Below are 25,239 nucleotides of genomic sequence, written 5' to 3' on the forward strand. Positions count from 1 at the left end.
ATTGCTCTGTGTGGGATGTAGCTGATGATTGGAGATGGGAACCGTGACCTGGTGATAGAAAGATACTGCTTCACGATCTGAAAGACATTCTGGCAGCTCTGACCTCAATTTCACATAAGTAAATGGGAAAAAAAGTGCCTATCACGAAGGAACAAATATGGTTGCTAAAGCTTTAGCTTTAAAGTTGTACCCAACAGAAAGAAGTAAACAATGCCCAATAAAGAAAAGCGCAGAATTCAGACTGCAATCTGATCATGACCATAGCATTATTTGCCACATAGCTCCCATAATCATTGAGATAAACATTGCAGAGATGAGAGACATATAAAATGTATTAAAAAAAAAAACTTTTAGGGGTACCTGGGTGGCTCAGTGATTGAGTGTCTGCCTTTAGCTCAGGTCGTGGTCCCTGGGTCCTGGGATCAAATCCTGCATCGGGTTCCTCGCGGCGAGCCTGCTTCTCCATCTGCCCATGTCTCTGCCTCTCTCTCTGTGTCTTTCATGAATAAATACAATCTTTAAAAAATAAAAATAAAAAAATAAACTTTTATGTAATCCATATACTTATTTCTTGAGAAGAGATTTGATGGAGTAAAGATGGTCACAGTTTCTTTATAACTCTCTCCTTGGAGAAGTAGAGTTTACTTTTTCCCTGGCCTCAATCTAGTCTGGCCCTGTGACTGCTTAAGCAGTAGATTATGGTAAAGTGACACCATGCTAGTTCTAACCCTTTGAGGACTGACAGGCAGCTTTTGCATCTGACATCTGGGCATACTGACTTCTGAAATTCTGCTTCTCAGAACCTAACCACCATCTTGGGAAAGGCCCAAGCCACAGGAAGGGCCATGTGACATGCTGTGGTCAATCTGAACCGCCGAGCTCCCAGCCTCCAGCAAGCATCAACTGAGTGAGCCATTTGGATGCCTCAGCTCAATAGAGACACCCAAAAACTGTGGCCCCAAGTGACATCACATGACCAGAACCACCTGGGCGATCTCGGTCAACAAAGAGAACTAGAGGAGTGATAAAATAGTTGTTTCAGAGTATTACCTTTTGGCTGGTTTGTTATGCAGCAATAGATAAAGTGATCACTCGCATAAGGATGTATGTGAAGTTGTGTTAAAACTTATGTTTACAGGTGGTATAGTGAAAAGATTAGTAAATTTTACCTATATCAACAATTGTGTCTACAATCCAATGGTCTCCTCAGAACTTCCTCAAGGGAGTTTTAGCAACTCACTGGATTACCTTCAGACCTGATCTCTTTTCTAAAAACAAATTTAAGGGCACCTGGGTGGCTCAGTGGTTGAGTGTCTCCCTTTGGCTCAGGGAGTGATCCCAGGGTCCTGGGATTGAGTCCCGCATCAAGCTCCCGGCAGGGAGCCTGCTTCTCCCTCTGCTTATGTCTCTGCGTCTTTCTGTGTCTCTCATGAATTAATAAATAAAATCTTAAAAAAAACAAAAAAACAAATTTATATTCTACTGCGACCTGAACAAAAAGTATGGGAAAGACCTCTAAGTGCCTCCAACTTAACACTCAAAAATGCTACCTCTTCTCTAAAGTTCAAGCATGGAGACAAGGCTTTTACTCAGAACTCTACCTTAGTTAAGATTGTTCCCTTGTTTGTTTTTAGTAAGATGAGAGCAGAAAGGATGTTAAGAAATTTTAGATTGAACTTTGATTTTGTCTTTGATATGTTTTTAAAAGAGATTAACATAAAACAAAACAAAAGCGAACTACCTCAAGAGACAATCGACCTAGTTATCCTAAAAGAAAATTTCAGATTTAGTGAACTGTGAATAGAAATCTCTATGTGTTAATTTTTGAGTTTAGTTTCTGAGTCTCTTATCTGAATTTGATCAGAATGAATCAGTGATATAAAACTGGGTTTATAGTTTGTCCCTTTTAGGTTGTTAGATTTTACTTCAGATCCCAGACTTGAGTTAAATGTCAGTATTTGCTTTTGTGGGTTGACAAAACACATTTTCCAATATAGTCTGCTAAGAAACACAGTGCACTTGGAGCTTGACCTGTCTTCTGGGATGACTTTGAGGAAAAGCTACTAGCTGTATGACTTTAAGCCAGTGGCCAACACACTCCCCCCGCCCCCCCCTCAGTATCTGAATCAGGAAAAAAGTAATAACCATCTTTGCCCTGTTTACCTTGAAGGACTATTCTTCAGAATCAAGTAATCCTATATGTATAAGAGTCTATTTAAGGAGTGAAAAGTTTTTTTTTTTTAGCTAAAATTGTTTTATCATTATTCTTGATAATTGTGCTTCTAGTAATTGTGTATTTTTTCCCTATCCATTCTAGAAACTATTTTATTATACTTTTCTGAGTTCCAAAGTGAATCATTTTTTTTTCTAGGTTGTGGTATCTTTGCCTGCTTTGCCCACAAAGGTCTCTGAAGTTAACTGATATTTAGCTAGAACATCAACCATGGCAGAAATACTGGAGAGAGAAAAGAGAAAAAAATTGTAGACAGAACACAAGAACTAAGATGACAGTTTCAAGCATTTGAACCCTGTACCAAAACCTTTCTTTCTGTCTCATTTTAACCCTTCCAGGACCTATACTTTACAATCCTCCTGAAGTTTACTATCAGCTCCTTGTGTCTTCAGTTTCTCTCCACATCCAGCTTAGATTCCATGATTTGTCATTATAATCACACCTTTGCACACACTGTTACTCCTTTGCTCTTCTTTTCTTATATATTTCTCCTATATTTTATGTACATGAAATTACATAGTAACCACTGTTATATCTAGTTTAATTCCTAAACCTATTGTGTTTTTAAAAAATAATTTATCCATGTATTTATCTGTAGTACAATCCTTTTTAATCCTGAATGGTATTACTGTATATATCACATTTTGTTTATTCTCTTCCTGATAGACATTTAGGTTATTTCCAACTGTCAAAATCATGCATAAAGCAGCTATAACTTTCTTGTACAAATCTCTGTGTGAAGATGTGTTTTCATTTCTCTTAGGTAAATACCTAAAACTGGAATTGCTGGATGTTGAGGTAGGTGTGAGTTTAACTTTATAAGAAACTGCCAAATAGTTTTCCAGAGTCATTTCCCATCATCAGTGACTTAAATTTGCAGTTGCTTTGTCAGCATTTAGTATTTAGTATTTAGTATTCGTATTAGTTTTTGTTTTGCTTCATAACAAATGTCTATGTAATTTAGAACCATTAAACAACACTGATTTGAGCTAGCTTATTGGACTTTGATGGCCTCGGATAACCTCACTTATATATTTTATGGTTACCTCATGGTCAACTGGGATAAAGGGCATGACTTGGTCATGGATGTTTCAGAAACGAGCCAGGACGCATCCACGTGGCAACTGGTTTACAAAGCCAAAAAAGAAGATAAGCTCCAACACTTTTTATTTTCCAATCCTCTGCTTGGTTGATGTTTGCTAATATCTCAGCAGCCACAGAAAGTCATGGCCAAGAACATCTTTAAGGGTTGGAGAAATAGACTCCACTTTTAATGGAAAGTCTGAAAAGTCACATTGGAAAAAAGTATTGCTACAGGGTTAAGAAGGATTTGAGACCTTTTTGCAATCTTCCACAATCTTCTCTCTGACCACAAATCATTTGTAGCCTCTTCACATGAAAAATATAATCACTCTTATTCTAAAAATCCCAAAAGTTTTATTTCAATAATGACATGTGGCTCAGAGTTTAGGATCTAGCTATCTAAATCAGACCCAAGTGCACATGAAGTGCCAACAACTATAGCTGTCAAGGGTTAGTCAGGGAAGCAGAGCTAACATGAGTATTCCTGGAATGAGGGATTTGTTCTAGGAATTAGACCTTATACAAGGTGAGGGCAGATGAAGTAAATGGAAAGATGTTGTAGGATCAGAAAGAGTTACTAATGAATCTACCTTAAGTACCGCTACAGGTAGGTAAGTTAGAGCTTGCCGGAAATCTGAGAAACTGAGCATACCCAGCTGTTGCAGAAGGCTCAAGAAGAGCTTGAAGTTAATGGTAAGATTTATGGAAAATTGTTCCTTTGTGTAGCTACCATCTTTGTGGGTCCACAGCCAAGCATTTTTTCTTTTTTTTTTTCTTTCTTTTTTTTTTCAAGCATTGATGGTAGAACTGGGGCTGGTTTTGATCAGCCTGGAAGGAGAGTTAAACAACTAGACAAAATGAGATCATATGTGACCCAGTGGATGCATCCATTTGACGCTAAATCTGACATGGATAGAGAGTAATGAGGGTAATGGCCACTGTTTTCTTATATGCTTTAAACTGTACACAAGTTCCTCTTTTAGCTGAATCTAAAAAAAAAAGAAAAGAAATTCTGGGAAATGTGGCCCTCAGTTTAACTAGGATGACATGGAATAATACAATATGTTATTAGTTGTATTTTAAAATTTCAGCATCACAGTAGATCTGTACCTACCCATTATATCTCTTTGGGTTTTAATTTATATTACCCTAATGACTATGCTTATGGGCCATTCATAAGATCCTATTTTGTGAATGTCCAAGTTTTGTGCCACCTTTTTATCTTTTTGCTATTGAACTTTAGAAATTCTATATTGTAAATACAAATTATCTGTTGCATAAATATGTTGCAATGATTTTGTTCCGTTGAGGTTTGGGTTTTTAATTTTCTAAATAATAACTATTTTGAACAGAAGTTTTTAACAAAATTCAGTTCACCAAAATTTTGTTATGGTTTTGTGTGTTCTGGGATATCTTTGAATAGCCCCGGTTTGTAGATATATTCTTCAATATTTTTTAATGAGCTTTTGAGATGGAGTTTAAAAATTTTAATTCCAGTATAGTTAAAATAGAGTTTATATTAGGTATGCAATGTAGTGATTCAACAATTCCATATATTACTCAGTCCTCACCATGGCAAGTATACTCTTAGTCTTCTTCACTTATTTTCCCATCCCCCTATCCACCTCCTCTCTGGTAACCAGTTTGTTTTCTATAGTTGAGTCTGTTTTTTTGTTTGTCTCTTTTTTTCTTTGTTCATTTGTTGTTGTTGTTTTTAAATTCTACATATAAGTGAAATCATATGGTATCTGTCTTTTTCTGACTGACTTATTTCACTTAGCATTATACCCTTCTAGATCCACCCATGTTGCAAATGGCAAGATTTCTTTATGTTTAGATCTGCATGCTATCTTGAGTTAATTGTTATATATGGAGTGAGATTTTTGTCAGATTGCATTTTCTTCCCTGAAGATATCCAGTTCTGGTGTTATATGTTGAAAAATACATGTAATCTTTTTCCACATTAAATTTCACTGGTGTCGGGGCACCTGGGTGGCTTAATTGGTTAAGCATTTGCCTTCAGGTCAGGTCCTGATCTCCAGGTCCTGTGATTAAGCCCTGAGTCCAGGTTCCCTGCCACTCTGCCTTCTTGTGCTCTCTCACTCTCCTTCTCTCTGATAAATAAATAAACTAATGGAGAAAATCTTTAAAAAGATAAATTTCCCTGATGCCCTTATAAAAATAAATATCACATTTCATTACATATGTATTTCTGGGCTTCCTATTTTAATTAATTATCTGCTTTTCTATTTTCCACATCAATAATTATGGATTTATAGTAATTCTTAAAGTAATATAAATCTTCCAAATTTGTTCTATTTAAAGCATCTTAAAAATCATTCTGTCATTGGCATTTCTGTGTTAATATCAGAACTAAAAAATAACACGCTTGAGTTTTGATTAGAAATGGATTGAACCTATAGAATTTTGAAGAAATTGACATTTTTACAATTTGAGCCTTCTAACCTATGAATATGATGTATTTCTCCATTTATTTAGATCTTCTTCAATTTTAGCAGTCAAATATTCAGGTAAAAGCCTTGTGTGGCTCATGTTAAATTTGCTACGAGGTAATTTTTCTTGCTGGCATTGTAAATGGATTATTTTTGATTTCCTGTCCCCACTTCAATCTATTGTTGATAGAGCAGCAAGATTACTATTATTAAAACGAAAATTCGATGTTACTCCCGATTTCATAACCAACAAGGCTTCTTCTATGAAACATAATAAACACCAAAATTATTTTAATAACTAAAAATGTCCACATCATCCTGCCTCACCACCTACAATTCTTTTTCCTGTTCCCTCTCTAGCAACTACAGTGATCCCCTTGCTGTTTATCCAGAAGCCTCTCTCTTCCAGAGACTTTTCATTGTTTCCTTTGCCTGCAACAGTCTACTCCAAACACATCCATGTCTTTCTCCTTCACTGTTTTCAGGTCTCTCCTTAAATGTCACCTTATCACTTGACCCTTGACTATTGTATTTGAAATAAACCTGACTCACCCCTTCTGCACCCCCAATCCTGTTTTTCTGGGTGACTCATATTTTCATTGCCCAGGCTGGACATTCCAGCTTATATCTGCCATCCTGGCATTCCACCTAGTTTTCAACTGCTTTTCCCGTAAAATATGTCCCAATTTGGATAATAAATTGCATATCACTCTACCTTTATCATGATTCATTTTTCTTCATGGCAGTTTTCATTTGTGTGTCATATTATAGATTTGCATGTTTGTTTGTTTTCCAGCTCCCCCAAAGAGACTATAAATTCCATGAGATAGAATCTTTAATTGTTGAGCATCACCAGCACCTAGCACTCAGTAAATATTTGTTGTATTAAGTAAATAATAAGTATACAAGCTGAATGACTTTGTTTTTGAACTTTCTCCCCCTTTTTCTGTAAAATGAAGTTCTACATTAAATGAGGTCATTAAGATCACTCTGGCTAGAAAATGTAATGGTTGCTTGTGAAACCTGATACAAATTTCATTTAAGTCAATAGCTGCTTTGTGTAGAGGGAGAACTGTAGAGCAATGTTTTTCATAAGCTAGAGTAGTCGTCTAAAGCAATAAAAGACATTGTTTTAAAGTGGAATTTTGTCTAAGTTGTACGGATTGATTTAAACTAATCATCAGAGTAACTTTACTTGCAGAATGACTCAACCATTAAACCATATTAATAATTTTCTGACCTAATTGAATTTTTCCATATATTCTTGTAATATTAAAACATGTTTTTATGGTATGGGTGACGATATTTAGGGAATTCATTTTATGATTATGACCTCCAAGTTTCTATCTGTAGCTCAGACCTGTCCCCTAAACTCCAGGCTAATATCCAGCTCTCTCTGTGAACTCTTTGCTTATGCCTCTAGTGGGCATCTAAAACCAAATATATTCAAACCTGAACTCCAAATTCTTCTTCCCAAGCCTTCTGTTCCCCAAATCTTTCTCTTCTCAGTGGATGGCAGTTCCATTCTTTTAGTCCCTCAGGCCAAAATAATCCTTGCTGCTATGCTTGATTCCCCTCTCATCTTGCACCCTGTATACCTTTTTGGCTGTACATTGAAAAGCACCAAGGATCAGTCCCACTCTCCCATACTTTTACCCTAGTGTGAACAATATCATACTTCTCTGAATCACCAGCATAGCATTTTAACTTCTTCTCCCCAGCTTTTGCCCCCCTTGCCCTTCCATATTCATCATGCCTATTTTCAACAAAGCATCCCAAAAGATCACTTAAAACCTAAATTACCAGATCATGTAACTTCTCTATCCCAAATCCTCAAAGTGCTTCCTTCTGACTCAGAATAAATGCCATGTTCCTGATAGGGGCCTGTAGGATCAGCCACTCTACTGTCTCTCTGACTTCAGTTTTCTTGTTTTTTTAAGTGTAAATTTGATGAATTGTTTTTATTGTTTAATTGACATGCAATATTGTATTATTTTCAGGTGTACAACATATTGATTCAAAAATACATGACCCACTGAGCACTACATTAAGTGTAGTCACCATCTGACTTCATTTTTTATTACTTTTCTCCTTGTTCTGTTTGTTCTACTCATTGGTGGCAACAGAACACACCACATACCCTCCTACCACAAAAGATTCCTTGCTATTGACTTTGCCTGGAATCAGCTTTCTCCCAGAGGTCTGAGTGGCTTGGTCTGTTACATATGTCAGGTGTCTCTTCAGAGGCACAGTAACAGAGTGGATGTTGCTGTGGCCTTGATGTGAAATAGCAACTTCCTTCTAGTTCTCACATTTCCTATTTTTGTTACCCCAGTTCCTTTCCCTACTTAGCAATGAGCCTCATCTGACATACTGTAACAGCATAATGTCCTCTGTGTATATGTTGTCTGTCTCTCTCCTAGAACGGAAGCTCAAGAGGTCGAGGGCTTCGTCTGTTTTGTTCCCTACCTATATCTCTCCATCTCTGGGAACTGGGACTGGAGCATAGTAGATGTTCAATAAATATTTGTGAAATGAGAGAATGAGTGGATCTATTTATTTGACAAAGCTTTTCTACTTTCCTACTCTCCTTTCTCTTCCAGTCTTCAGCTTCATTAAACAACAAAAGGACTTATATTAAATGAGTTATCTTTAATGTGTATTTTTAGACCGTGTTTTTCAAAACCTTGCTTATGAAGCTGAAAATAGGCACAAATGCAAACAGTGTAAAATGCTCAAGCACACCTATAAGCATCATTGTCCAACAGACCCATGCATCTTTGGAACCTAGAAGGGATCGCATGGCTGGCTGGCAGTCCTCTTTAGTTCTCAGAGGAAACGGCTGGCCGAAGTAGGGATATTCCAGAGCTTTCTCACTTTTCCCAATGCCACTGCTCACTTGTTGCTGTTTTAGTTCTGCAAACAACCCTCAAAGTGTAGACCCTTATGCTACTTTTCCATTGTTTTTTTTTTAATTTTTATTTATTTATGATAGTCACAGAGAGAGAGAGAGAGAGAGAGAGGCAGAGACACAGGCAGAGGGAGAAGCAGGCTCCATGCATCGGGAGCCTGACGTGGGACTCGATCCCAGGTCTCCAGGATCGCGCCCTGGGCCAAAGGCAGGCGCTAAACCGCTGAGCCACCCAGGGATCCCCTACTCTTCCATTGTTGAGAGTTCTCCACCCCAGGGCCCAACCTAAAACCTTCCTCACCAAAGTGCTCTCACATCTTGGAATTGCTAGCATCTATGTTCAGCCTGACCATGTTCTAAGTGAGAAAACTGGAACTCAGGTGAAATGACATATCCAAAACCACTTAGAACTGGCCCTGGAGGGGCCACTCCTGTTAATCTTGACCACATTGTGTTTCATCAGCCTGTTATTCACATTGAATACAAGAAATAATCTAAAAGTCCAACAATAAGACAATGATAAGTATAGTCATACAATGGTTTACTACACAGCTATGAAAAATCATGATGTAGAAAATTATTAAATAACAAGGGTAAATGTTGGCATCATAGATAAGTGAAAAAGCCAAGTAGTGTAATCACAATTTTGTGTATGTGATTTGTGTATACATTGGAAGGTTCTATACATCAAAATGTTATCTGTGGTCATTTCTGGAAGATGGGATTAGAGGTATCTTTATTTGTATTTATACTTTATAATTCCAAATCAATACTTTTATAATAAAAGGGTATTTTAAACTTCTCCCCTGCACCACACTTCTGATTAAAGATCTGTATTTTTGAACACTATGATATATCTATAAATGTTAACTTTTCTTGTATAAATAGGATTCATACAATATGTATGAGTCATAAATGTGTAGAAAACCGAACAAACTTCATAAATATAAAGAATTACTAGAGGGGCACCTGGGCGGCTTATTCAGTTAAGCGTCCTATTCTTAATTTTGGCTCAGGTTATGATATTAGGGTCCTAGGATCAAGTCCTGGGTAGGGCTCTGTGCTCAGTCAGGAGTTTGCTTGAGGATTCTCTTTCTCCCTCTCCCTCTGCCCCTCCCCTCCACTTGTGCTCTCTCTCTTTCTCTGTTAAATAAATAATAAATAAATCTTTAAAAAAAAAGTATTACTAAAAACTAAATTAAAAGAGAGAAGGACTTTTAACTATCTTAATCAGCTATATAACATGAAAGATTTTTGGGGAAACATACATTATTATTATTTTTTAAATTTTTATTTATTTATGATAGTCAGAGAGAGAGAGAGAGAGAGAGAGAGGCAGAGACACAGGCAGAAGGAGAAGCAGGCTCCATGCACCGGGAGCCCGATGTGGGACTCGATCCCGGGTCTCCAGGATTGCGCCCTGGGCCAAAGGCAGGCGCTAAACCGCTGTGTCCCCCAGGGATCCCGGAAACATATATTATTATAATCAGGAAGCCTTTCCTTTTTCTTTGTAACTTTCATGTTCTAAAACTTTTCTTCAAGCTAATTTATTTTTTACTCTTTCTCAAATTTTTAATTTCTTTAAAATTCTTATAGATCACCCTTAACACAAAACTAAATGAGCCATCCATTTATAACCTTTTTTTTTTTTGGACAAGTACAAGGAGTTTCTAAGAGTCTAACTAGCTTGACTAATCTCATAACTTCCAAGCTCAAGTCTACACACCAATAAACTCATGCTCTGCTGCCTGTCTACAGTCCTTTAAATTAATTTGGTGGCATTTCTCTGCACAAGTGTCCTTTTATCACCTTGTCCACTCTTTTCATGCTCTCAAAGTGCCACCTCTTGCCATACAGAACTTCAGGATACAGCAAGGCACCCAGGGCTGCTCCATGATCCGGATCTGAATCGTCACTCCCACTGTCACTGTGTATCTCTCCTGTGCCTCTGCTCATGTGTCGAGACTTTTGGTAGATGCTTGTCTCCAGACACTCATGCTGAGGACATCCCCTTGGATATCCATAGTTGGGGTTTCCATAGAGCCTGACTTACATCTTTCCTAGAGGACTCATTGCATCATTTTGTAAGTATTTGTTCTAGTTTCTGTTTGTTCCACAAGATTATGAGTTCTTCAGGGGCAGACACCAAGTCTTATCTATTTAGAAATACCCATGGTGTAAAATTAAATCTCCAAGTAAACTAAACCTCTAAACACAAGTTAAAGTTACAAAAGATGCTTTTCCCTCTCTCTCGGTGCCCCTGCTTGCGTTTGCTCTTTCTCTCTCTCTGTCAAATAAATGAATAAAATCTTACAGAAAAAAAAAGAAAAAAAAAGGAAGGCACCTGGATGGCTCATTTGGTTAAGCATCTGCCTTTGGCTCAGGTCATGATCCCACAGTCCTGGGATTAAGCCCCATATTGGTCTCCCTGCTTGATGGGAGCCTGCTTCTCTCTCTCCTTCTGCTGCTCCCCTTGCTATGTTCTCTATCAAATAAATAAAATCTTAAAAAAATAAAGTTACAAAAGAAACAAATATTATTACTTATAGTACATGGTGCCAGTATTCTACAAAGTAAAATTCACAATGTCTTGTAGCTAATAAAAAATGTAGCAAATAAGGAAAATAAATCCCATTCACAGGGGAAAAATTAAATGAACTGAAATTGACCCAGAAATGATAGATGACAATTTAACAGATGGATATATTAAAAGTTGTTATAATTGTATTTCATATTTTAAGATGGCAACAACCTTCCAGCTTTGTAGTTCTTACAACATCTATTTCCTGAACCTCTCATAGGCCTGAGAAATACCTGTTGGTGCATTTTCTTCCACAAATATCCTGTTATAGTTTACCACAGCTGCACTGCAAACCCATGTCAGGCTGTTGATGTTCCATCTGCACCCATGATGGACCTCTTCTTACCAGCTGGTCAGCTTCCAATTTCTAATTTAATATCTTCCTTTAATCTGTGTTTTTCATCAATCTGATCATGATGTCCCTGGGTATAGAATTTTCATATTTATTGGCTTTTGGGTTTATTGAGTTTCTGGGATTTAAGATTTCACAAAATTTGGAAATTTTTTGACCATTATTTTTCCATTTAAGTTTTTCTATATTTTCTTCTCCCACCTGCCCTGCCCATCCTCCCTGCCCATTCAAGGACTCCAGCTACACATATATTAGTCTGTTTGAGGTGATTTTACAGCTCCCTGATGCTCCAAAACTCTTCTTCTTTTTTTTTTAAAAGTCTTTTCCCTCTTTGTTTCATTTTGAATTGTTTCTATTGCTGTGTCTTCAAATTCACTAATCTGTTCTTCTGTGGTATCTAATCTGCCAACAATTCCATCCCATATATTGTTTTCAACATGAACATTGTATTTGCAGTTTTAAATGTTCTTAAGCTTAACATATTCAATTTTCCTTCTAGGTTCTTGAGCATATGGCCCACAGTTATAATAACTATTTTAATACCCTGTCTAATTCTGTCATCCATGTATATTTTTCTGGTTCCTATTCAATTGGTTGTTTTTTTCCCACCTTTTAATGGGATAAATTTTCATGCTTCTTTTCATGCCTATTAATCTTTATTGGATACCAGTCATTTTGAATTTTACCTGTTGGATGCTGGTTATTTTTGTATTTCTATGAACATTCTTAAGGTTTGTTCAAGGAAGGCTTTAACTTACATGGATATAATGTGATCATTTCAGGTTCTGCTTTTAAAGTTTGTTAGATGGAACAGTAAGCATTAGTAGAGGGTGAAATCTCATCCCTACAGAGGCAATATGCTGTGGTCCATTCCCTGTGAATTATGAGATGTCTCCAGTCATGCTGGTGGGAACAGACCCCATGTGAACTCAGAGAAGGTTGTTCCTTATAATCCTTTCTCAAGGTTTTTTTTTTTGTTTTGTTTTGTTGTGTGTGTGTGTGTGTGTGTGTGTGTGTGTGGCCCCAGGACATTTCTTCATATGCTTGTGCAGTTTGGTACTCAGACAGACACTGAGAGACATGCACTCCAAGAGTCTCCTCTCTGTATAGCTCTCTCCTCCACATACTCTGCACTGGGAGCTTCAGCCATAATCCTTCCTTGGATTCCAGCTCTGTCTCCCCAAATCAGGGGCACCATCAGGCTCTGCCAGTTTCCCTGACCTGTGTCAGAGCCTTGCAGTAAGCTAGGAGAATTATAAAGCCTGTCTTTTTTATTTTCTACCTCTTGGGGGAACACTGCCTTTCATTGTCTTCATTTATTTTATTCAGTTTATTAGTTATTGCACATGAGAAGGTAAATGAACTTCCTGCTACTGCATTTGTTTGGAAGCAGAAACTTTTCTAAATTTCCTTTGAGAGTGCTTCCTGGAATCATGCCTGAGATCAACTGTTCTGGGCCAATTTTCAGGACACAAACTTTAACACTCGGATTTGCATGCATGATGTTTATGAGTGAGTGTTTTGAATAACATCTCTGAATGTAAGGCAAGAAGAATTGGGCAGGAGAAGATCAAGAGCAGTGCTATTGTGACAGATGTCTCCGCCAAAAATGAGGGAGCTCTGGAGAGAGAAGAACCTTTTAGAGTTGTTGGAGTTATGTCCCCTCCCTTACACACACAAACGAGATGCAGGCAGCTCTCAGGGAGAAGGCATGATCTTGGGCTGAGTGACATGGGGAGTGAAATGCCTCTGTTCAGAAGGGGTTTCTGGATTAATAACAGTGCACCCACAGCAGAAGCGACAGCAACACCATGTAACTTCAGGTTAGTATGCACCCCCACGAAGTGTTTTATTACACTCAGGAAAACTATCGCTTCTTATTTAAACAACTGATCAAAATGGAAATTATTTTTCAGCCAGTATCATGAAAATACCTTATTTCCTTATTCTCCTATTTTTTTAAGAATCACTACTCAGAGTTTCCTTTCAAAGATAATGAAAACTGTAAGTTAAGGTTTACCTAGACTAATGAGACTACCTTAGGCAGGGACATTTGGCTTTATAGCTGCAAGATTCAAATCCTCCATAACTAGTGGGTTCTGGAGAGACAGAATATTAGGGGACAGAGCTGAATCTAAGTCACAATTTTAAATAATATTTTTGATGACATAGAGTAACCATTCTTCTCTACTCCCTCTGTTTGAAGGACGCAGTGTAGCAGAGAGCTGGAGTGACCACAGGCGTAAAGTTTTAGTTTCGTGAAATGAATAAATTTCAGAGATCTGTTGTACACCATTGTACACCATTGTGGCTACAATTAACAATACTGTATCGTACATTCAGAAATATGTTACTATCTTATATTAAGTGTTTTCATCACAATAAAAAAATACCCTATGATAGAACACAAAATGATGTAATAGTGAGTATACTCTGAAGCCAGACTGCTCACATTTAGATTATGGTTCCACTCCCTCTTTGCTTTGGACTTTGGCCAAAAACTCACTTTTCTACTCCATAAAATGGACTGATTGCATACCTCATAAGGCTGTTGATCCCTGAGTCTGAGGCAGAACTATGTGGTTGTAAAGTGCATTGGTCTGGCACCAGACTGGCCAGACTGCATGGGCTAGACTCCTGCTCGACACTTACTAATTTAATTTAAACTTTCCACCTGTTTCCTTGTCTACAAACAAAGAGATTGTAATATTAACACATTCCTAGGGTGTTTATATGAATTATGTGAGTTGATGCAGGAAAAGAGCTTCATAGAGGGCCAAGCATACAGCAAGTTCTCAATGAGTGTGAGCTCTGATTATGAGGTGTGGAGGGGGCTTGCAAATTTGAATGGAATTTGGTAAGGAAGAGTAGAACTCGAGCAGGTGCTACTCTCATGCCCTGGGAGGCTAGTACATGTGCGGGGCTAGGGCATAAGGAGGGATAAAAATAAAGCAGAATATTTAAGAATTTTAAGAGATGTAAAGCTCTGTGGCAAATAAAGGAAAATGATGTCAATGTCACAGAAGAATGACAATTGAAGGACAGAATCTGAAAGGACAATTAACCTGAACCACAAGCAGAACATGTAGAATTGACACCTTCTCTCGATGGCTTAAATTCTAGGTGATTTATAACTGACCTAACTGCAAAGAGGTGGCGGAGCAGCACCATGGGTATAATTGCTTCTGGCCGTGGGGCCAAGTATCTAAGCTGCCCAGAGCTCAGGCTTTAAGAAACAGAAATGCTGCTCCTCTCTCTGACTTCCCCACCCAGTTCTAGTCATCCGGGACTCCCAATGGTGGGTGGAGAAGTGCTTACCAAGTCTACTTCCCCATTTCAGCAGCTCCCCAAGTAATCCCAAGAGAAAGCCCTCCCTGTTCTGTTTTTGTGGGCATGGGGGAAGTGAATATTTCTAACTACTTCCCTATGGAGCAGGGTAGGGTTATGCTGCCTGAAGCCAAAGAACTATTCCTCAATAAGGTTAGTATAAGGGAGAAGCTGCACTGTGGGTAGCTCTAGTAAAAGATGAGCCCTGTTTCTCACTGTTTCTCAGCCTTTGAAAGTTACCAGAGAACTTGGAAATCCATAAGCTGAGCTGTAGGGCAATCATCTGGGTTGGTGACTCTGAAAGATTTCAACAAGGTTAGTTAGCCTGGGGTATTGCAGAGAGCAAAGGCTGTGGAGGTTGGCTCATCTTGCTCTGCCACCTACTCCATATCAGCCAAATCTCTCTACCTCTCTGCACTTCAGTTTCTTTACCTGTGTGAAATACGATAGTAGTTTTCACTATTTGAATGCTTATTATCTTCCAGAAACAACATTTGAGCTAAGAATTATCCTTCTTTTTTCATAAAAAAGCAAATGGAATTCAGAGGGTATAAATAACTTACCCAGGTTAACTCAACTAACAAGGATTGGCATTAAAATTCATATTTCTCTCTAAAACCCATGCCCTAAGGAGCTAGCATACCTCCTGAAGCCTGGCATATAGCAGGGATGCAATAAATCACAGCTATTACTGACATTTCAAAATGGCATTGATCATGATTACCATGTGTACATAATACGGATTTTTTTTTCTTGTTTTCTTTTTTTTTTTCATAATACGGATTTTTTAAGAAAAAGATTGATGGGTCAATTGTACTCTTTTGCGGTGGCACATACAAATACCATCTTGGTTTATAGGGGAAGCATATTGGCCTCTTAGATTCATGGCCTGACCAGAGTTAATTCCAGAAAGAAGAGAAATTCTGTTTATGCATGCTGCATACATATACATAGCATAATAAAGAAGAGAGAACACTGGTCTAAGAATCAGTAAGCACTTTATATTTTCAAAAAAATTTTATTACCTCATTTCATCCTTAGGTTAATTCCCTTATTTTTGTCCTAATTTAATAGATGAGAAAGGAGTCTCTGAGTGGGAGTAGTGATGTTTGGCTTAAACTAGTGCTCCTCCATTTAATGCCTCTAATCCAGACTGCCTCTCATCCAAGTAGCCATGAAGCTTTTGGCAAGGCACGTCTCTTGGTCTGGGAGTTTTCATCTATTAAATACGGGTGGGCTAAAGATTATTTGATTTCTAAGACTTTTCTAAGAGTCTTGGCATCTTGGAACCTTCAGAGATGGCCTTAGCTCAAGGCAAAACTCACCCATTTGTGTGTTGGTTGCTTAAAATTGTGCTATTTTTACCCAATAGTCTTTCTACATGCTTCCGGCTATGCATTTGATTACTTTGATAAGATTTGGTTATTAAATAATATCTTCTCAGAGTTTGGTCCTATACTTTCATTCAGGAGAGTTCTCTGGAAATTTCAGTCCTGGGATAAATGAGACAGAGCCCTCAAGATGTCTTTATGTATATAGGAGATGTTTATAGGGCACTTCTTCAACCATAACAGTAACACTACTGACTCTGAAGTTATTTATCTTGCATATAGAAATACAATGGCGTCGCTGTCTGATTGTCAGCTGTGTAACCTCCAATAACAGTAAGATTGGGACACTTGGCCAAGCAAAGGCTATGCTGAGTGCAGAGGGCTGGACATTCATTTGTCAGAAGAGTTAAAAGATTTACTTTATAGGAAACTGGTTTTCCCCTGCAGAGTTTGGCCTCTGAGCAATGCCCAGTCCCAAGAGCAGAAAGGATTATTTAAAGATAGTTAATTATTTCTAGGCTCATGGTAACAGCCAAGTAGTGACAGAGGTTCTAAACCTTGGGTCTGTGCTTGGTCAGATCTCTCTGTAGTGAGGTTGTTTTGGATCTACAGTATATTTTGCTTTGTTATAATAAGTTTTAAAGTATTTCCAGTCTAAGTATTGCTTGGCTTCACTGATCATGCTAATCTGCCTGCTTTTTGCTGGCATTTGAGCTGTCATATCTGAAACAGGGCCCCCTATTTGCTGTACTTTCATCGTGTGCCACACATTTTACAAAAATATTTATTTTCGGGAGAGAATTGTGAATTAGATATTAGCATCTCCAGTTTACAAATGAGTAAAATGAGGGTCAAAAGGAAAAACTTGCCCGAGGCACGATAACTAATAAATGCCACTGTGGACCCGCTGAGCATTAGGCTTGGTCTTAATAGGTTGTGGTTTCCTTGGATCTGTTTCTTCTGACTCTAGGGCCTTCCCAAGTGAGTGTATCAAGGGCCTCTACTAGACACTATGACTTGGATTTATTCTTTTGTATGAACAATGGAGACACTGGACTTCTTCATCACAGACTTCATTCATCATTAGCAAAAACTTGAGCAACTAAGGGTGTCCTGAACTTGCCTTCCCTGCAGGGATCCCCCTGCACCCACTCTATTCATTTAAGCACCCGCCCTTTTCAAGCCATTCAGAGCGTCCAAAACGTGTCCTCAGTTACTACTGAAAAGAACTTGTTCGGCAGACCTGGGGAGAGGCGACATCGCCTAACAAACAGCTTCAAACACTTGTACCCTGTTCAGACAATTGAAAATCCAAGAGAGCATAATAGTATGCCAGCGGTTCCGAAGAGCAACGCCAGGTAGAGTGGACCTGATAGAGCTGCAGCTTACCAGAGCTGCCCATCAATCCTAGGGCCACGCTCCTGCCTCGCCCCGATCCCTCCCCAGACACCCAGCCCCCAGGCCGCCGCGGGGGACCCGCCCCCAGCCCCGCCGCGCCCGGCCGCGGTCTCCTAGCAACAGCCGACGCAGAGCGGGTCCGCAGCGCTCCTAGCTCAGAGCTCAGCCCCGCGTGGGTCCGCCCGAGCCCTGGGTCAGCCTCTACCATGACCTCCAAACAAACCAAAAAGAAAGAGGTGCATCGTATCAACTCAGCGCACAGTTCGGATAAATCCAAAGAGTAAGCGACCCCTGCCTGCCCACCCGACCCCTGGCCTAACCCCTGGGGCTGCTTCCCTGCAGCAAGCTCTGCCAGGGAGGCGTGGGGCTGGCCTCCTCGCAGTTTCTCTACCTTCTCTGGGATCCCAGACCCCCGGAGAGTCTTGCTCCCATTTCTTCCCCATGTCTGGCTCCATCCGCCCCCGTCCCAGAGCCCCTGCTTTGCCTGCCCTCACCTGCCCATCTGCACCTCTTCTGGTGTCTGCCCGTTTGTCTCCCACTCTGCCCTTCTCCATAGCCCACTCAGGCACCTTCTGGGGTGCAGGTGCCTGAAGACAGAGGCATGGCTCAGAGGATGGCCACTAAGGGTCACATCTTGCTGGCCCCAGTAATGACAGAGAAAGACAGAGACAGAGATAGAGGGGCGGAAAGAGAACTTTGACCTTAATGCTTAAGGCCAAATGGTGATTCCCTAGTTACTGTCTGCCCCAGTTCAACAACTAAAGACCTTTCATCAGATGACATCAGACGTAAAATGGTTTTAAAAAGTTAAACTATATAAATTTAGTTTATATAAAGTTTAGTAGTTCATGTTACTAATATAACTTCTTTCCTACCTGCATCCCTGTGTTCCTGATTCTCTAGTTCCCAGTTCTGTCTTTGCTCATCAACAGGCTTCCTGCTACCTACAGATAATCCATTCATTTTATTAACTTAAATTTCAGGTACTATATTACATAAGTGATTTTAACAAGTCTTGTAAGTCAGGTCATTTCAACATTTACTAATGACTTCTATTCTTATAGGGCCAAGTCTACAAAGCCCTATGGGATCAGACTCTTATTACCTTTTAACTTTATCACTCCTTTGTTCATATACTAGTCTCCTCTCTACTCCCTAGAACACCCTTGTGTTGTTCCTACCTCAGGACCTTTGTACTTGCTATGTCTGCTGCTGGAAAACTCTTCCCCTCAGGTTTTTATATGGTTTTCTTTCTCACCTCCTTTAGGTGTGTACCTAAATGTCATTTCTTCATGTCAGTTTCTTTGGCCAACTGGTTTAAAATCACAACCCCCATTTTCCTGCTAAAACCAAAAAAAGCCCTTCCTATTTAACTTTGCTGCTTTATTTTTCTTGAAATTTTTGTTCATTTAATGTACCATATATTTTACTTTTTAAAAATCATGTTTATTTATATATCTTCCTGATAGAATGTAACTTCCATAAGGGCAGAGCTTTTTCTTTTTCTGTTTTATACACTATTGCCTCGTTAGTACTTAGAGTGATTCCTGGATCACATAGCAGACACTCAAAAATGCTTATTCAATAAATGAATGACAGTGATTAAATAAGAGATTATAACAGAGTTGTGAAAGAATTTCTGAATATATATTTTTTAAAAAGCCCTTAGTCAATGATAGTTATAAATAATACACGTTGAAGGCTCACAACTCTTAAGGAGCTTTGGGGAAAATCCTTGACTTTAAAGAGTTTATATCCTGAAAGAGAAGAGACTGTTAACTCCCCTGGGGGGTGGGGGGGACGATCAAACCAGGTACCATAAATTGTAGTACATGGTCTGGGCCAGTGATGATTGTATCGCATGAGAGACAAGATGCTTGCTGGTAAGATGTTAACTCTTTCCTTGCCAATGCTTCCTTTTTTTTTTTCTTTTTGATGATAATGTTATTTCTAGCATGTTTATTTTTTTCCAGAAAATATTTGAGTTGAATTATATCAATAAAACTGTATGCATATATTCATGAGCATAGAAGAGTCAAGGCAAATAGTCATACAAAATTTAGACTTTGCTAGAAACTATCTGTTGAGCATTAAATATCAAATCATTAGATTTTGCTGTAGCATTATATGATAAAATGTGAAGTTTATTATAAATCAAGTCTGTCCTCCAAGTTTTACTCAAAATCCAATTACAGATGCCAGGCCAAATCATCATTAAAAGATAAGTTGTCACCCAGCATGAGGTCTAGGGATCAAAGTCTATCAAGGTTTCAGTGTAATTGTCATTTGAAATGTGCTAGGAGCATTAACAGCAAGTTTTTATATATCATTTTACCATATTTTGTGGTTGCACATCTAGTAAATGCAACCAACTCAAACATTGTCCTAGATATGGAAATGAGAGAAAAGGATTTCAGAGCCTTGAAAATAACAATCTCCAGCATACCTCTTTTGTTCCCTAAAATTGTGTGTCATAATGCAGGCAAAGATCATGTCTGGCTCTTGCTTAGAGTTGTGGCTAGTACTGAGCACTACCACTTGATTAAATGAGCTCATAGTTTAGTGACCTAGCTTGGTTTCCATTCCTTCTGGATTGTATTAAAGCCCAGTTCCCCCTCCCTTTCTAATCTGACCTGCTGTTGGCAAAGTGCAAAAACGGAGATATTACAACTGAGAAAACAGTCATCTATGTCCAGCTCTGACCAAATTCACATGTAAATATGACATTGAATCACCAAGAAAAGTTATGCCAAGTAACTGAGTTGTTAGTCTTTACATTAGATTCACTTATTATCACTTAATCTATTTTCCTGGGATGCCTGGGTTCCTCAGTGGTTGAGCTCCTGCCTTTGGCTCAGGTTGATCCTGGACCGAGTCCCATAATGGGCTCCCTGCGAGGAGCCTGCTTCTCCCTCTACCTATTGTCTCTGCCTTTCTCTCTGTGTCTCTCATGAATAAATAAATAAAATCTTTAAAAAATATATTTTCCTGTATCAGGAAGAATAGAATCTTTGTTATAGGATTCATCTGGCACTATTTTTTTGGTGGCTTTGGACATGTCATTTTTATATTCTGACATTCAGTATTTTTCTTCTTTAAATGAAGAACCACCTAATTAAAATTACTCCTGATCCAACACACTCTGTCCCTACTTCTCTGCTTTATTTTTCCTTCCAGCTCTAAACTTCCATTACTTCATCAGATTAAAACAAAACAAAACAAAACAAAACAAAACAAAAAAACAAACTCCACTGTGTCCATAATGGGTGAGGGAATTTCATTACAGTTAAGTGTTTAAAACTTTGATTTATTTCATTTTTAGTAGAAGTTATCTTTTTAAAATTCTGTCTTCAGGAACAATAATTGTCATAACAACTGTCACAAATTATAACTTTCATTATCAAATATCTAATGATAATTAGAAAGTATGAACCAATCTAACTTAATTTGAAAACTAACAGGCATGGCAAAGATACTTTCATTAGTCAGATGCTATGAGAAGGATTTGCAATGACACCAAGTCAAAATTTAATTTTCTTGGAAGTACTAAATATAAGCCTTTGTATAGATCATGGCTAACTTGAAAGAAAGAAAATAAAATATACATTTTAAGTATTAGTGGTTATTAGAAGTGTTAAAGCTTACACTTTTAAACACCACACTATTTGGAACTTTTTTTTAAGATTTAATTTATTTATTCATGAAAGACACAGAGAAAGAGGCAGAGATATAGGCAGAGGGAGAAGTAGGCTCCCCATGGGAACTCGATCCCCGACTCTGGGATCATGACCTGAACCAAAGGCAGATGAGATGCTCAACCACTGAGCCATCCAGGTGCCCCTATTTGGAACTTTAATGGACAGTTGAGATAGGGACTGTATAGTGTTTATAGTCAACAAAATTTTGTTTCACTTCCAAAATAGTGCATTCAAACTAAGCTCAAACAGATAATCTGTAAACTCACAAGAATTATACAACCTTCTAGATTCTTAATGATGATGAAATATCATTAAACCTCTTTCCAAAACAGAATGATATCTATTTCAGAGTGCTCAATAATCTAACCTTACCTACTGAAATGCACATCTAAATTTTGTAGACTTTCAGTCCTTACGAAAATTTGAAAACAGGACTATTACAAAATCCAAACTGTGATCAGTGTTATGAAAGCAACATAAGATAGAAGAATAAAATATCTTACTGATGGTTAAATTAAGTGGGTTCTTGGTTCAAGAGGGAGAGCAGATTAAATGAAAGCATGCAATAGAGGTTGGTAGAGAATATGTTCCTCCACTTTCAGAGATCAGGGAAGAAATTCCCCATAAGAGAGTGGGAAGGTACCCCATAGTGCCACCATGTTCAGTCATCACAGCTCCACAGAGGAAATCAGAGGTAAGAGGGCCAGCTGAGGATGAAACAACTCATGGCTCATACTGAGTTTTGTGATTTCCCTGGAAGACCTCTGTGGAGCCCCAACAACTAAGGTCAATTAATTAATTTAAAGGTCAGCTGACAGAAGCTTCCGTGGAGGAAAGCTTATTCTTTATGTCCATTTCTCAACTCTTCAATGGCATGTTTCATGCCCAAGTCACTGGTAGGTCTGGGAGAACAAGGAATTGTGAAACATGGTATCTTCTCTCCAGTGATATATGATCTGAAAAAAATCCCCTAAGATTAACACAGAAGTAACTAGGAAGTATGTGGTCAGGAGGTATGTGTTGGAAATAATGGAAGGAGCTATATGTTGGCATGGAATTAGATGAGAGCCATCATGAGATTCCTACAATGAGGGCTCCATGAGGGAGAGGAGAGGAAGATCACTTCCAAATGGAGCGGGTCTATCCTTACTCTTCTACCAGCCAATGCCCAATTCAAAAGGCACAGGTGAGCGAGACAATCAGTGCAGGCAATGGGGGTGTGTAAGGCAGATAGTCATCCAGATGGCTGGTGTAGAGAGTCTGTGTCTGAATGGACTGGCCCATAAAACATCTACAATAAATATGCAGCAGGGACAGATTCAGGGGTTTAAACTTTATTAAGGGATTTAAACTGTGAGGGAAAATACAGATGTTTTTCTATGTTAAAATGATATATGAGGAATGATTTGGCAATTGTCTGTGTGGACTTTATGCTGGATTAAAAATCTTAGTAGTAAGAAATGAGTGCTAGTCTGAGGTAATGGGGAATGCTTGATTTGAAGAAATCTGGATGTAGTGAGGGACATTTTTATTATTTTATTTAATTTTTGAAATTATTTATTTACTTGAGAGAGAGAGAGAGAGAGAGAGATCACAAGCAGAGGGGAAGGGTAGAGGGAGAAGCAGGCTCCCTGCAAGACTCAATCCAAGGACTATGAGCCAAAAGGCAGATGCTTAACCAACTGAGCCATCCAGGTGCCCTGTGAGGGACATTTTTAAAGGGGAACTCTCCATGATAGTGAGGGACATTTTTTTTTATTAGTTTCAGAGGTAGAATTTAGTGATTCATCAGTTGCATATAACACACAGTGCTCATTACATCAAGTGACCTCCTTAATGCTCATCACCCAGTTACCACTTCCCCCTACCCACCTCCCTCCAGCAACTAGTGAGGGGCATTTTTAAAGATGGGTGCAGAGCTGATCTATAAGGTGATTGTGGTCAAAGACTATAAAGGTCAAATTTCTGATCTTCAGTTGCAGTGGTAATATTTGTGATGTCCAGGTAACGATGCCACCCTGTCTGAAAAGACAAAGAGAAAAGTGTAAATAAAATTCAATGTCAATTTCTGAAGGCCTTGGCTGGTTTATCTTTGCATTCTCTCAGGGCCTGGTACAATGTGTGTTTTTAACAAATGTGTGTATACTTTACTTGAGTTGAACTGGAACCCTGGTGTGGCTTTTTGGCCATTAAACCCTCTGGGTCAGAACCAGGGTGAAACTGTGAGAGTCCAGAGGGAAGAGGGCCTGTCAGTCATCCCCAGAATGCAGGGTAACACTTGGCACACACTAGGGCATTATATAAATGTCTGTTGCATATTTTTAAATATAAAACCTCAGCCCCAAAGTTCTGCTTAATGAGTATAGAAGTACAGCATTCATCTTGATGGGGTCTTCCATCAGTGCTCCCTTTAAAAGAAACCTAATCTGAACATTTAATAATTTTTTAAGACTTGATATGGTTTAAGAATCATCTCTGGCAATGAAATCTTTCTTTTTTTTTTTTTTTACATCACCTAATTTTTGCTTGTTTGGTTAGAAATGGTTCCCTCTAAAGTTGATTCAGTAACATTATTAGAGAAGTAGAAGTTACCTTAAAAAGATTTAAATTTATAAACTCATGGAATTTGAAGGTTTTTTTTTTTCTAAGATTTTATTTATTCATTCACAAGAGACACACAGAGAGAGGCAGAGACATAGGCAGAGGGAGAAGCAGGCTCCCTGGGGGAGCCTGATTCAGGAGTCAATCCCAGGACCCTGGGATCATGACCTGAGCTGAAGGCAGATGCTCAACCACTGAGCCACCCAGGGTGCCCCAAACTCATGGAATTTGTATTTCATTGTTCCTTAAAAACATAATCAAATGTGTACTTTGAAACCAGTAGTATTGTTGCTAATGCTTCTAGATGTGCAAACTAATATTGCCTTTATCAAAAAATTATTTAAAAATATTTTGACTTTAATTTTTCTTTGACATTTCCAGGTCACAGCTTATTTACTTCAAAGGATTAAATAATCTATAAACTGATTATTCTACTTGGTTTGAGATAAAATGACTAAAAAGTGTATCTAAGACTGATTAAAAAAAGAAGTCTTTGATATAAGTTGTACACTTTGGTATGATTTGTATACTGTGAAAGATTGATAGAAATATGTCCAATATTTCTCACTTTCACTTCCCCCCCCCCCCGCCACTTTCACTTTCAACAATGAAGATTCGCATATGTTGTCATAAGAAGTATCCTACTAGGTGCTTTGAAATGGTATTAACATTCCTTCCCAGGAGGATAGGTCCAGGCTAATTAATTCCAAGTTCTGGGATTACAAATCTGCTAATTCATAGGGCTGAATTAACATATGTTATATGTTTATAGCAAACATATACTTCTATTTTGAATGGTTTTGTTTTGTTTTGTCTTTGTGTTTGCTGATGTCAGCACAAATGCGGTGGTCCAAATATTTTGTAATTATATTCATACCAACCTTCTGATATAACGAATATCAGAATTACATATATTACTCCAGTTGAAGCTCTGAAAATAATTACTGTGCCCTTTCTGCCCTCATTTCCTCGGGGTGCGTGGCTGCCATCCACAGCCTCAGTGGAGACTCTCAGAGGCCCTGTCAGCTCAGAGCTTCTCTGTTCTCTTCACTGTCAGACCTTCTACAGCATTTGTTTCTGAGTAGGACTGCTTAGGAGGGCATTCAGAGGAGCTCTCTACTGAATCAGAGAGGAGGATGTATCAAGGTTAGTTATAAATTAGTGGGAAAGCCTCCAGCTCATAGAATCTTGTAGGTACAGAGGCAAAAGGAGAGGAAGCAGGAACTCTGAGGTGTTTTGCTTGCTTTGTCCCAGATGAACCAGAAGCACAG

At 38.5% G+C, this 25,239-nt stretch overlaps 1 protein-coding gene across 3 annotated transcripts in view; it reads left to right on the forward strand.

The window, feature by feature from the left end:
• The first annotated feature begins 17,794 nt into the window (after positions 1–17,794).
• ADGB (androglobin) overlaps positions 17,795–25,239 on the forward strand; it is a 162,651-nt gene continuing 155,206 nt past the window's right edge. For all 3 annotated transcript variants that reach the window (XM_038526280.1, XM_038526278.1, XM_038526279.1), the window contains exon 1: positions 17,795–17,949. In XM_038526280.1, the coding sequence (XP_038382208.1) occupies positions 17,876–17,949 (74 nt within the window). In that variant the 5' untranslated portion in view covers positions 17,795–17,875. The remainder of the gene's footprint in view (positions 17,950–25,239) is intronic.

This window comes from Canis lupus, chromosome 1, assembly GCF_011100685.1.
Source record: "Canis lupus familiaris isolate Mischka breed German Shepherd chromosome 1, alternate assembly UU_Cfam_GSD_1.0, whole genome shotgun sequence".
Taxonomy (NCBI): domain Eukaryota; kingdom Metazoa; phylum Chordata; class Mammalia; order Carnivora; family Canidae; genus Canis; species Canis lupus.